This window comes from Lonchura striata, chromosome 8 (genome assembly GCF_046129695.1).
Source record: "Lonchura striata isolate bLonStr1 chromosome 8, bLonStr1.mat, whole genome shotgun sequence".
Classification (NCBI taxonomy): domain Eukaryota; kingdom Metazoa; phylum Chordata; class Aves; order Passeriformes; family Estrildidae; genus Lonchura; species Lonchura striata.
The window spans coordinates 35,488,287-35,501,780 of NC_134610.1; the positions used below are offsets into that span (position 1 = coordinate 35,488,287).

Below are 13,494 nucleotides of genomic sequence, written 5' to 3' on the forward strand. Positions count from 1 at the left end.
TGTATATCTTTTTCCATGAGGCTGAAAACCCAGGAACAAAGAAAATGCCACATAATTCAAGGCTTTTTCTTGGAAAAGTGAAGAGAGGTTCCAAGTGTTAGGAAATGGCTGTGCTAAACATGCCTGGAGGAGCTGGCCTCTAAGTTCATGGAGTGGAAGGTCTCTAGGAGTAACAAGTCAGTTTTAATGATGCAAGATCCACTGGCTCTTGAAATACTCAGGTGCCAAATAGCACTTTAGTCTTGGAAGGCTGCTTGGAAAATGAGCAGCATTTTCCCAGCTTCTGCAGGGGTATGAGTCTCAAACCCCAAGTCTGAGCAAAGCCAGCTGGAAGAATCCCAACTGATCACAGGGAACTGCAGCCTTAAAACTTGGTCTGAGACATCTGAGCGGGGTGACTTGGAAACCAGTTAGCCTGGTGAATGTGGCAGCAGAGGGAAAAGTGAGGAAAAAGGCTTCTTATTGACTGACAGGACAAACAGGTGAACAAAAAGTATCAGTAAGATGTCATCTTCAGGGTTTTTAGTTTGTCTTAGGTAAATCACTCCCTCTCCACCTCTCCAGAGCTTTTGCTGTAGAAGCAGCTAAGAGTGATTGACGAGCAGACCTAAAGACAGAGAAATCCTGATTGCAGGCAGGCAAAGAAGGGCTGCAAAATGATGTTGCATTGATACATATATGCTTCCTCCATTCACTCAGGGAGAATATTCCTGCTTGGTGAGGATATAGAAAAGCCTTTCCCATGTTTGGGGCAGCAGAGGGGTGGCTTAGGTGCTGTAACTATGGCCAGGACATGAGCTAAGGGAGAAATACAGAGATGAGGTTCAGTAAGTATTTGCAACAAGAGAATTCCTTTGACTAAATAAGATGAGTGAGGTGCTTCTTGCAGAATCTTGCCTAAAATCTTGAAGTTTTGTGTGTCAGTTATTGGTGTGATTGTACCAGCTGCCATGGTCTAAAAAAAATGTTTGATTCAGATCTCTTCAGCTGTAGAAAAGCATAAAGGAGTAGATTTTAACATTCTGAGCTTTGAATTCAGATTTTCATTTTCTTCTCTCCACCTCTCCCTTATGTTTGGGAATAATCAGTTTTGTAGGCTATTGCTTAAAGAATTGTCTGTGACTGTCCACCAGTTCTTTTAGAGGACTTGAGGACCTGCTCACAAAACAGACCTCTCAAAGGTATGAAATATGTGTGGGTTTTTGAAACCTTGTAGCTGACCAAAGAAGGACCCACGTGGTGCCCAGCCCTGTAAGAGAGAAGTAGCTGGATGATGTTAGCAGTCACAATTCCTACCTGTGCTGGCATTTGCTTCCAAAAAGAGGGTGAAAGCGGTGGGGAGTTGGTGTGTAGGGGTGCAAGAGTGAAGCTTAGGAGGTGGGGCACCCCTATCCCTGGTTGGTTCCCCAATTTCTCCTGCTCTGTTTCCTTTGCTGCCTTTTTCATGTGTTTGTTTATATCATCTATCAAGTTTATCATTACGTGTTCGCACACATAAAATCTTTATTAGCTGTGTGTATTTTCTATTCTCTGTTCTAATTTTCCTCCCTTCTTGCATTGTTAACAAACGCTGCTGATTGCAGATGTTTCCCATTTGACTGCACCTGAGACTTAGGTTCTCCAGCCACACAACAGAAGGAGTGCTGGCTCCCTCCTCCAGCCATCCTGAGGTGTGTGATGGGGCCATCCTACACAGGATTGCCCAGGGACTGGACCTGCCCTCCCAGCCTAACCAGGGCTCACAGTGTTCCTTTAGATCAGAAGAACAGAAGAGAAATAGAAATTGGGCTGTGATCTTAGGGGTGGTTATGAATGAGTTGTGCTGCTCTGGTCTTTTAGAAGTGACTGGCTGAAGGAGAGGGGATTTAGGGTCAGTGCAGAGACCAAGAAGGTCCCTTGTGCTCTGGGTCCCATTTCAGCTGCTGTTAAAAACCCTTGAGTGGTGGATAGCTGTTGGTCATGTCTGCTTCCCACCAGCTTGGCTTGACTTGGCCACTACACTGACAACAACATCCAAGAACTTATCGCCCCACTGGCTCTGAGGGTCACTGCTCTCACCCCCATTAGGAGTGGAGATGGGGTAAAAAGAATTTCAGTGCTGTGCACTGGTTTGGCCAAGTCAGACTGCTCTACTGACTGATACTTTCTACAGAAGGGCCCAGTTTGCTCCTGATAGAGCCATTTCTGAAATCTTATTGAGCAGTGCAGGACCATGGAATGGTCATGTATCGGTGTTGTGGCTGGGCATTGTGAGCACCCTTTCTTTTTGGGCAGTGGTCAGAAGAATATTTCTTCACCAACAGCTCTTGAAATCCTGCCTAATCAATCATTTCCTAGAGAGTTTTCTAAGAGATTCTTCTGTCTTGGACATGGGGGTGAATAAATTACCACCTTCTGTGATCCTTTAATTTTAATACTCTTTCTAGAATATCAGTTTAAGGGACCCAGATAAAGCATTTGCACTGTTCATGTGGGAAAGTGTCCTCTCTCCTTCCTACTCCAGAAAACCCCCTCTGTTTTTTCAGTATCCTTCTTCAGAAAGGATATGAGAGTTCCTTTTCTGGAACTGTTGTTTGAACTTCAGTGGTTACAAAAGTGTAATCCACCCCTCTCTCATGGGGGATAAATCTTTAAATTGAGAAACAGGAAACCAAACTTAAGGACATCTGCTGGTTCCCTGTTCTTCACTGGTTGGTTCCCAGTTTGTCATTTTGCTGTCTGGTCTTCCTGCTGCCTGTACCAATAGACAGAGGACTTTTTGGCCTGTGTCCCAGAATTGTTCCACAAGAAGGGTAGCACCAGGGAAAGTAATAGCTCAGATGCAGAGCCTGCAGACAGCTTCAAATGCTCGGCCAGTGTACCTGGGACAAAGTCCTTTCTGAATGGGCAGGGATTTGCAGATCGGATCCCAAAGCACATCCCATGGAAGGAAGTGCCAAGGCTCTCATAAACCAAGTGGACAGGAGTGCTGGAGTCCCTCGTAGTAAGTGGCACTGACAAGTGACCAAAGTGGTCAGATAGAGGAAGATCCTGAGTGATCAAGATCATGTGGCTTGACCTTAATACAGTGAGGAAGAGGAGGTGGCAGGGAAAGGTCTGGTTCATTCCAAAGCAGACTTTTCGTCTGGTGGCTTAGGTTGAGCCTCTAAAGGGGGAAAATGATGCCTTAAGTTTTGGCTTTTATATTTTTCAGATTCTGTGCTGCTTTATTGTGTAACTCTGAGTTGCATATTAAATGCTAGCAAGTTCTCTTCACAGGGTAAGTAAAGAGCAATCCTTTTCCAGCTTGTCCAAGGACAGCTGTTACAAGCTCCAGGCCCAAAAGGTATAAACAATTGTGAATTGAAGAGAGAAAAACAAGGAGGATGGGACTTCATAACCTAAAGCCATAATTGAACAATTAACTCCAATATGAAAATAGAGCAGAACTGATAAAAGCGAGAGACCCTGTGACCAGTTGTCCATTTTGTGACCATGTTGGTTCATCTTGGGTGCAGCCCTGGCTGGGCTCTTGTGCTGCCCAAGGTGGATCCATTGAGGATCCACCTTGGATCCTTTTAATAAATCCCTACTTTATTCTTTAGCTCTGTCCAGCCTGTGTTCTAGGACAGCCTCTCAAGGCATCAGTTCGCTTGGTGTTCTGCCAGGGTGTGTTTTCCTTCTGTAACTGTGCAGCTCTCCCTGCTTGAGAAGCTGCTCTGAGCATCAGGCAACATCCTGCTTTGTTACAGTGTCATTTTCAGGCTGCAGCACCAAGGCTGAGGCAGAAGATGTGTGTGTCATGTCTCATCTGCTCAGCTGCAGAGTCCTTCAGGGGCAGCTTCTGCTTGTGCTTGATCCTCTTGGAGCCATGGATTGGGCTGCAGCCCTGGAAAAGCATCACATATTCCTTAGCACCGCAGCCACTGGAGAGTGTGGATGGGTACAAGCTCTGAAGGAGACATCAGTGAAAGCTTCCACAAATCACAAGATCTAGTTCTACTGCTCCATATAATTAGTGATTAAAATGAGTAAAAACAAAGCAGCAATTTTCTTATTGATCCCTCAGCAAATAGCTCTGTCTGTTTTCTTCTGCATTGTTTCTTCCTATTAAATAGCCTTGAATAAGAAATGTCAGTCAAATGAATTTAGATTCCTGGTGCTTCAGACAGAAATCAAAGCAGGATTGAAAGAGGAACAATAATTAGAGAGAGGAATTCCACCTCCACACACTTCTTCCCTTGCTCAAGGAGTGCTGATTTTATCTAAATTGCCAAAGCCATGAGCAAATGAGAGGTGATGGGAATTATAGACTGCAGATGCTGAGACAAAGCAAGGGAAGCTTTAATTAGTGCATTTTAAGTCAGAAATAAATTTCCTGAGAATAAATTATTCGACTCAAGACACATGGAACTTCTTAGAAGTCAACTGAAGAGCTTCTTACCAGCCATAAACAGGGCTCACAGGTTGTATCTGTCTTGTAGAAATGAGTGACCCACCACTGAGGTCTGAAATACATCAGGATGAATCCTTCGTTCTTTACATCCCACTTTATTTTCTAATATTGAGTAATATTCTTTTTTAATATTGGAATTCCCACAGCTGCAGATTCACATAAAGCAGAATTTTTCCCAATACCTACATTTACTCATTGAAAAGTTAACGATGGATGCTGAGAAACTGGGAGTTACATATCGAACCTACTGGTACTGAAAGGAAGTTATTTTCCTTTCAGTTCTCCTCTTAGTCTCCTTCCTTAGCTCTGTTGCCATGCTTTCATGACACTAGCACACACATAAGTCACTTGCAACCTTAAAACACTGACCTTTCTGTGTTTTCACCAGATTTTCACAGCTTTTTAAAGGTTGAGACAGTAACAACTCTGTGCAATTTGGAGGTGGATAGAGCTTCCTGGCCGAACTGATGGTGCTGAAACAAAACCATTTAGCTGGGTTCTTTAATCCTGAATTCCTGACTCAGCAGAATTACTCAGTCTCTTAATTCTTTACGTATTTTATGTGAGCCTGTTGCTCACAAACCTTGCTGAAGCAAGAAGGAGAGGGGCCAGGCTGAGATCTCGTGGTTGTGTTATGGGAGTACTCACAGACCCCCGACAAAGGTGCTGTACAAACATGGGAAGAAATGGGTTTGCCCCGCCAAGAGCAACACTGTTCTCTTCTGCCCTGAAAAGTGGGAATGAAAACACGCCAAGGAAGCTGGGAGATGGACAGGCCATCCCAGCACCACCCTTCCAACAACCTAGGGGTGGCTGGCAGTGGTGGTCTACGTGAGTGATGGATATGGCCTGGAAAATCAGCCTGTCCTCCCTTCCTGGAATCAACCACCACTCAGAACCTTCACAAATTCTGCTCTTCTGGCCACGCATGTAAGATAGAACAGATGGGTACAGCAAGGTACAACCTAGAGGCTGCAGCTCAGTTCTTTTGGGGACCTAGAATCCTAAAAGGCCTCGCTCTCTGCGTGGGAAAACAAGGCTGAGGCTGGCTGGTTTTTCAGATGTGGTTTCCTATTTCAGCTGTTGCTCTTTTGTGCCAGAGGTTACCTTGTATCACCCATGATGAATGACTCAGTCAAGGGCTATTGAACGCTCATGTGTTTATCTTGTGGCAGGATGGGAATGTTGCAAACTTGTGAGCTGCGGGAGGCACTGGGCTAATTTGAGATTTGTTCCTAGCCCTCGCCATGCGAATGGTGTCGCTGCGAGCCCAGCAATGAAGTTCACTGTGTTGTAGCAGACTGCGCAGTCCCCGAGTGTGTCAACCCGGTCTATGAACCAGAGCAGTGTTGTCCTGTCTGCAAAAATGGTAAGAAAGAACCATGTTGGCTTTAACAGAGATATAAAGGAAACATTTGATTGAAATGCTGTTGCTGGGTTTGCTTCCATTGGCACAGGCCGGTCCTTCTCCTGGTGCTTCAGTTACGGGGTGAAAATTTAAGTCGCCCTTCCTGGCCTATATCTTCTCCTGGAAGCAGATGGAATGACTGGCTTGACAAAGGTTTTATGGGACTGAGTCCTGATATCAGTGATTGTTGTTTCATTTCTTCATTATTTTCTCAAAATTAGTCTAACAGAGAATCAAATACATGAGAAAAGAGAGAATGTTTGTCCCTGCATTAACAAACCAATGGTTATTATCTAAGGCCAAGGGAAAACTCACCAAAATCAATGACAGAACTTTTCCTGTGGCCAGTAAGACAACCACCAAAGCCCAGAACATTGTTAGGTGTATGCTGGAGTTTCTGTGTAGCACTGGGCCTCATTATCCCGCTGAAGTGATTTCATGAATTAGATTCATCCATACTTTCAAGAAATGCTTTGGAATGACTGAAAATACCTCTTTGGAAAATAAATCAGTTTCCAAAAGGTCTCCCGGGCTGTGAGTACACAGCCTGTACTCCCATAAGTCTCTGAAAAAGCCTTTCTCCTAATGTAGATGTGAAGACATATTAAAAGGTAAGGTAGCTGCACATAAACCTTTTCACAGCTTTCTAAACATGTAAGAAATGGCTACTTGGATTCATCTGCTTGTGTTTAGAATTCACTATCCGTATATATTTGCTCTTACGTACATCACCGTTGCTGGATAAGAGTAACGGTTGCTTTTGTACTTAAATGAAAATGTTGGTAAATAAATAACATTTTCAAGACATTTTCTGCTCTGTAAAACAGAGTAAAGGCAAAGAGTTGGAAACGTAAAATACTTTTACTGAAGGAACTTGAAAAATTTAAAAATGTTTGGAAAATTATGCCATAAATATTACTTCAAATCCTGAGGTTTGTATCTGTATTTTTTTTCAAAATTATTTTGTCAGATTTTCATTTAGTTTTGTGTTTCTGTTGGAAAGCAGAAAATGTTTGTAGGAAATCTCATTGGCTTGTTTTTATGGCTGAAGTTCAGAGGAGAGGTTTGTTACCCAGCTCCATGCACCCCCTTTGTGTACAGCTGTGTTTGGGTGTGAGGTTTCTCATCACACTCACCAAGACTGGTATCCTGTGTTGGTGACTTGGGGGTACCACTGGCTGTCCCCAGGCCTGTCACCAAGCTCAGACACATTCACACCCCAACAAACACCTCTGGAGCTTGTGTGGCCTCTGTGCTCCTGTCACATGTAGGGCACCTTCCCAAATCTCCTCATTTACAGTGCAGCACATCCCATCCAGTCTGCATCACATGAATCCCACCTGTGAGCATCCCTGAGGCTTCCCAGGAGTGCCGGCTCAGAGGGGCTTTCACAGCTCCAGGGGCTGCTGGATTTCTCTCCCAACCCTTCCCCACCATGACCATTTCCCCCAGGACCATGTGCCCCCTTGGGAGTTGGTGACTTTCTGTGTTGCAGTCCCCAACTACCCTGGTGACCAGGGGTGAGGAGCATCTTTCTTCCCAGAACAGCCAGGGGGAAAGGGAAAGAGCAGCTCCTGCTGGTGGGGGCAAGGACAGGAGGACAGGAGGAAGATCAGCTGCGTGCTGACTGGACTGTGGGACACAGTGAAGTCATTGGAACCCTCCCAGGGAAGCCAGGAGGCTTCATCTATGGTTTTACCAAGTCTCTCCACTCCTCTCTTCGCTCATCTCTTGGGAATACACATAAAGCTCTACATGTGAGACCTTTTTTAGGCAGGGAGGTATTTCTCACCATCCCCATCAGAGCAGCCTGGATGCCTTGGGAATCCTGGTCTCTGGGGCTTGCAGCACAGCTCAGCCAGTGGAGGGTCGTGGCTGTTCCTTGGGATGCAGGAACATGTCTGCATGGGGGTGCTGTGGGGGGAGCTGAACCCCTCCTGGCGTCCCAGCCTGGCTGTAGGGATGGAGACCCCTCAGCTGGGAGGGCTTCCTGCTCCTCCTGCTGCTGCTGGGGCTGACTGGCTTAGAGTTGGCCCAAGTGGCAGTTTTGGCTGTGTCCTTCACACATGAAGCGAAGAAATTGGTAGGCACCAGGGCAGTTCCTGTGTCTTGGGGAATGATGATCAGAGTTTGTTCCTGCTCTTGGACATGGCTGAGTGTGGTGCACACCGTTCACCTTTCTCTTACACTCTGGGAGATCCAAGTGGAAGTAGCAGCCATTCCTGTGCCTCTCCCCATCTGAATCCCTCTGACACATCCTAATGAATGAGGAGCACATTGTTTTCAGCTCTGTGTTCATCTTGAGACCAAAATTTTGTCTTTCAGTCCTCTGCTTCTGCTGGTCAATTAAAGCTCAGTTTCACAAATTCATGAAGATAACACAAGCTGACAGACCCACTGAAATGACTGAAACACCCCTTTTTAATATTTTTTTCCCTTCCATTCAGTAGCTTTTGTCTTCTGCCAAAGTGGTGAAGACACAGTGCTGTGTTCTGGTGTGATGAAAAGATTTTAGTCCATGAGGCTGTAATTTCAGACTGACAAACAGAAGAGTTCAAGGGATACAGTTGTTGGGGGTGAGGGGAGTAATCTCTGTGCTGCAAATCCTGAATTCAAAAGCTACCCCTTAAAATTTTGGTACGGAAAATCCTCATTTTAGGTTAAACACAGCCCTGCATCATTTGCTGCACTCCGCTAGGAGCATGGCTTGCCTGCTTGTTTAGCTGTTGCTGCTATTAATGAGAGAATAATTCTCTTTCCATAGAGTCAGATAGGTTTTCATAACCTTATTAATTGCATCCTGCCAAGGGCAGAAGTGCTGTGATTCAGTGAGCACTGGAACAGGCTGCCACAGAAGCTGTGACTGCCCTATCCCAGGAAGTGTCTAGGGCCAGGTTAGATGGGGTTTGGAGCAACCTGTGATAGTGGAAGGTGTCCCTGCCCATGGCAGGGCATGGAAGGGAATGATCTTTAAGATCCCTTCCAACCCAAACCAGTGTGGAATTCTGTGATCCTCTGATAATGCAAAAAATCTGTTGATTTAACATTCCTGCCCTAAAGAGTCATAGAAAGCCAATACTGATTTCTCTCCCATCATTTAAGAGCAGTCTGAACAAATGGCTTTGGAGATTTGTTCCTTCTTGGCCAAAGAAATGAAATTGTTATCTCGTGCCTCACTAACCACAGCAGCTCATTCAAGGCTGGCTGTTCCTGGCAAAGGATACCACATTCCTTGGAGCATGCAGACTTCACTGGGAGGTTCAAATTTGGGGTGAAGGAGGCAGAGGACGTTTTCTCCTTCGTGTCCTATCATCCACTTTGTCAGAATGGATTTTAAGGGCGATGGCTCCAGGTGCTGCGCAGCATTTCTGTCACAGAGATGAAAGGTCACTGGATTTCACGTTTCCTGGTAGTGACAGACCACAGAATTATGGCCTCGAGTTGTTATTTCCCGTCCCTGTGACTTCTCCAGACAAAAGTGTGTCACTGCTGTTAACTCTGTCCTCTACGGGATCTCCAAGTGGCCTGTCACTGCTAGAGTCCAGCTCGTGGTGCCACACCTGTGTCCCTCCTGCCCCAGGTTCTGCTGCATTTCTGTGGGCACATCCCCCACTGCACTTGTGCCAGAGCCTTTCCGAGCCAAAATTCCCAGCGAGGGCTGCATGCTCCCGTGGCCAGGGCTGAGGAGGTGCCTATGGGGTGTTCCTGGGCCCTTCTCTCCATTCCCAGACCTCTGCTTGTCCCTCCCCATCAACCCACCCACTGCTGTGGGGTGAGCCCTGCTATCGGTGGGGTGTGTGTGTGCTTTAACTCCCTTCCTGTGCATCACTTGGAGGTTGCTCTTCCCATTCCCTTCAAGCCTTTGGATGTGGTCTGGGAGTGGTGCAGGATGCTGGGATGGGGAGGCATCCCCACTGTATCATCCCTCACATCGTTTCATTAAACGTTTCATCATTTAATCCATGATCCAGATTCAGTGGGTTCCTCTGCTTTGCCAGCTCCAAGCAACTCTCACCTACTGCAGTGCACAAAGGGAAAAATTCCCTGTGTTTCATTTTCCTGAGGGATGAACAAAACAAATATTACACATTTTTGGGTTGGGGTCTGGTTTTGCCTCAAATTTAATTTTTGTTGTCACCAATCCTCATCAAAAGAATTTTTTACCCAATGAGCCAGGTAAAAGCCAACATGTCCACAGTGAAATATTCCCTGGCAAGTGTGTTTACTCAGCCTGGGCTTCTGAAGACATTCGTGATGGAATACTGGGCAGCAGGAAGACATTTTGTAGATAATCTGTCACTGAGCCTTTAATTAAAGTTTTAAATTATCACAGTTGATACAGATTTTCAAGTAAAGAGGCTGATCCTGCCATCCACACACAAGTAAAAGATCCCTTTGACCTTCAACAGATTTTACAATGGTAAAATAACATGTCTTCATGCAAAGCTCTTGTGGGTATTTATTATAATGTGGTATAAATATTAATAAATACCTACAAATATCTTCATATTTGAGGGCATGAGCACAAATGTGAGTAAATAATTTATTTCCATGCATATAAACCCACATTTTACCTAAGCTGCTCTCTTAATTTACTGAAATATAAACTCACTGCTCATTATTTCTCTGTTGGAGTTAATTTGAAATAAGCATTCTGCACCCCAGCCTGATCCTGCTGTAGCACAGTGTGTCTTGCTCAGGAGCCCCCCAGGGATTTTCCCAGCCTATTGAAGCCTCTCCTTTGGCAAACAAATCCCTGTTACACATGTCCCTGAGTGAGCTTTGCATGTCTCTGGGTAGAGTAACACCTGGGGGCAGACCTTTGATGCTGCCTTTTCTTAGCAAGTGCTATGAAGAAATGCATTTTTCTGAGTGGGAGATGTTTGGGAGTGCCCAGGGGTGTCCCTTTGGAACAGCTGTGCTGTGGGCAGTGGGGCAGTTGGTATTCCATGGGCCAGGCTATTCCTGTCCTGCCCAGCCAGTCAGAGGTGGTTCATGAACTTCATCTCCAAAGTAAGCAGGGCAGGAATTCCTGGGTGCCACAGCAAGAGGCAATGGCAATGCAGTCATGGAGCAGAGCTCTTCCTTCCCAACCAGGGACAGCCAAACTCCTGCCCTGAGATTGCCCTGGGAGGGCAATGGGAGCTGCTCACTTTGCAAAACCCTTCAGGATTCTTGTTGTCACCCACCCAAAAGGCTCCATCTGAGTGTAAATTCCTGTGGGTGAAGGTGATGGATTAACAGTGCATGTTGGTAACCAATACTGACAAAAACCCTTCCCCACGTGGTCTCTGTTGTTCCAAATTATTGCTGTCTTGAAAAGTGCCAAGGATTTAATATGGAATAATCCAGTGCTGGTGCTTTATTGCATAAATGTAGCTTGTTATTTATCTGCAAGATGTGGATCGCTGAAGCTCCAGGTCATTGTTTTGGAAAGCTTCTGCTTCCAACTTGATCAGTGACAAAAAATCAAGGAAGCATGGAAAAAATACTAAAAGTTTGAGGAAAAAAAGAGGGAAGGATTTGGGGACAGGATGTTTTGTCTGCCATTTGATTATATACAACTGTTGGAGGATAAAGGCGACACAGAAATTGTGGCAAGAGGATGAGAGAAGACTTCATGTTCATTTACGTTGTGGAAAACAGTGATTTGGAGCCATGGGGAGATCCCTTTAGAGAAAAAAAACAAAACAACAAAAACAAACAACTAAATAAAATTCCTCTTCTAATTTATTTCAGGAATTCCTGAAATGGCCAGATTTTAAGATTGCACTTAAACCCCCTTCAGTCACAGTCTATGCAATGTGCTGGTTGGTTGTGCAGATGCAAGGGAATGTGCCCAGCCAAGGAGAAGAAGTGCTCCCCACGCTGGATTTTGCTGGACTCCACCATCCTCTCCCCAGGTCCTGGCAGCTGAAGGAAGTAGCATAGCTTAGCCACGTCACCCTGCATGGTTGTGAAGTACTGATGACAGCCAGCTTTTGGGGCATTTGGTCACCCCCACGGCCACCACCCCCTTCAGGTGTCAGCCTGAGCAGCTGCAGGAAGGACTGGATAATGTTCTTTGTGATGACCAGCAGCAGTGTGAACAGCAGTGCCCCCTTAGCTCAATTGAAGCAGTGATTTGATTACCAACAGAGGAAAGAAAGGATCAGTTTGCAAGCTGGTAGAAGATCAAGACTGAAAATGAGGAGGTGTATTTGTGCCAGGCACACACCAACCTGACAAAATACTCCAGTGCTTGCTTTACTCTTGTTCCTTGAGAAGTCATTTCCCTGAAACTGATTTTCAGTGGAGCTCATCCATCTGATCACTTCAGGCCAAGGAGTTAAAGGCGTGTAGGTGCTGAACTTGCTGGTAAGAATGAGGCACAAAAGCATCTGTCAAGAGCTAGTTCCTCCATTGCTTTGGAAATCTCCAGCACTTGGATTGTCCAGGTGCTTAAATGTCCTGCTGACTCAAGATTGGAAGGTGTTGGAAGAGGCCTCTATAACAGTGAAAAGCTTTGGAAAAGTTGAAACCTCCAAAATTAGCCATCCTGATTTTAGACAGCATCAGGGAGGGCTGAGTTGAATTTGCCACCTTGTGAAGTTTCAGAGGGAGAGGAAAAGCCTTTAGAGAACAAAGAAGCCCTGAACTGAGCAGCACTTAATGTGATTAAGTCCATCCCACAGCTCAGTGCTCACACAAAGCCGGGGTGCTGGGCTGTGCAGTGACAGGGATGCTGCTGGAAGAGCTCCATTCCCAGGGAGCTGCAGCGTGGAGCCAGCAGGACAGCAGCCCCTGAACCTGGTGTGTTCACCTGCACGGGTCACCTGCTGCTTCTCAAGCCTCTGTGTTCTCTGCTTCGGCCCAGCAAGTAAGAAAAGGATAATTCACAAATTAAAGACAGCAGGAAAAGGCTCTGCCTGATTGCTGAAGGCCAGGCAGGAGCTGAAAGCTGCTACCCTGAATTTGTACCCCAGGTCCTAACCACGCTTCTGTGCTTCCACCACAGCAGAGCTCAGATGAATGTAACAGGCACCCTGAAGATCAGGGTCAGGGAGGATCATGAGAAGCCATTTGTGGGACAGGACCAGCTCTAAAGATCTCCTTCAGCCAGACACTGCTGTCAGAGATGTGGGAAACACGTTACCCGCTCTGCATTACTCTTCAAACTCAGAAATATTTATGAAGAAGCTTTTGCTCATCATGATTGTTCCCCCTTGGGGAGATGTTGCTGAAGTTTATGTGCACTGGCCTGTGAGAGTGGTAGTTCAAGGTTCACTATCATCATGGCTTGTAGAGAAGGGGTGGGTTAGGGGTTTTTTTGGGGGGAGGGAAGAGTTCCTAGATTCCCACTGGGAAGCCAGGTTCTTTTGCAGAACGCAAGGAGCCTGGACAGTACTGAAATTAAAGCAGGCATTGTGTTGCTGTTTCCCACCTGGTTCTTGGTGTGACTTTAAAATACCAAAAGTGACTTTATGATCCAATGACATTGCTGTAAATAATTTTGCTGCAAGAGAAGCTGAAAGCCAAATCCTGTGTCAGTGTCACTTGGTGTAAAACACAGCATTGTTTTACTCTGATTTACTCCAGCTGAGGATCTGACCTGCTGATACCTCTGGTGGCTCAGAGGCACATTGCAGGAGGCTGGGGTGTTTTGCATGGT

The 13,494-nt window shown here is 45.8% G+C and overlaps 1 protein-coding gene across 2 annotated transcripts in view; it reads left to right on the forward strand.

The window, feature by feature from the left end:
- VWC2L (von Willebrand factor C domain containing 2 like) overlaps positions 1-13,494 on the forward strand; it is a 46,971-nt gene that overhangs the window by 13,366 nt on the left and 20,111 nt on the right. The window contains exons 3-4 of one of the 2 annotated variants that reach the window (XM_021537218.2): positions 5,675-5,804; positions 11,583-11,850. In XM_021537218.2, the coding sequence (XP_021392893.1) occupies positions 5,675-5,804; positions 11,583-11,608 (156 nt within the window). In that variant the 3' untranslated portion in view covers positions 11,609-11,850. Of the gene's footprint in view, positions 1-5,674; positions 5,805-11,582; positions 11,851-13,494 lie in introns of those variants that run through there. The other variant, XM_021537217.3, reaches the window with a different exon arrangement.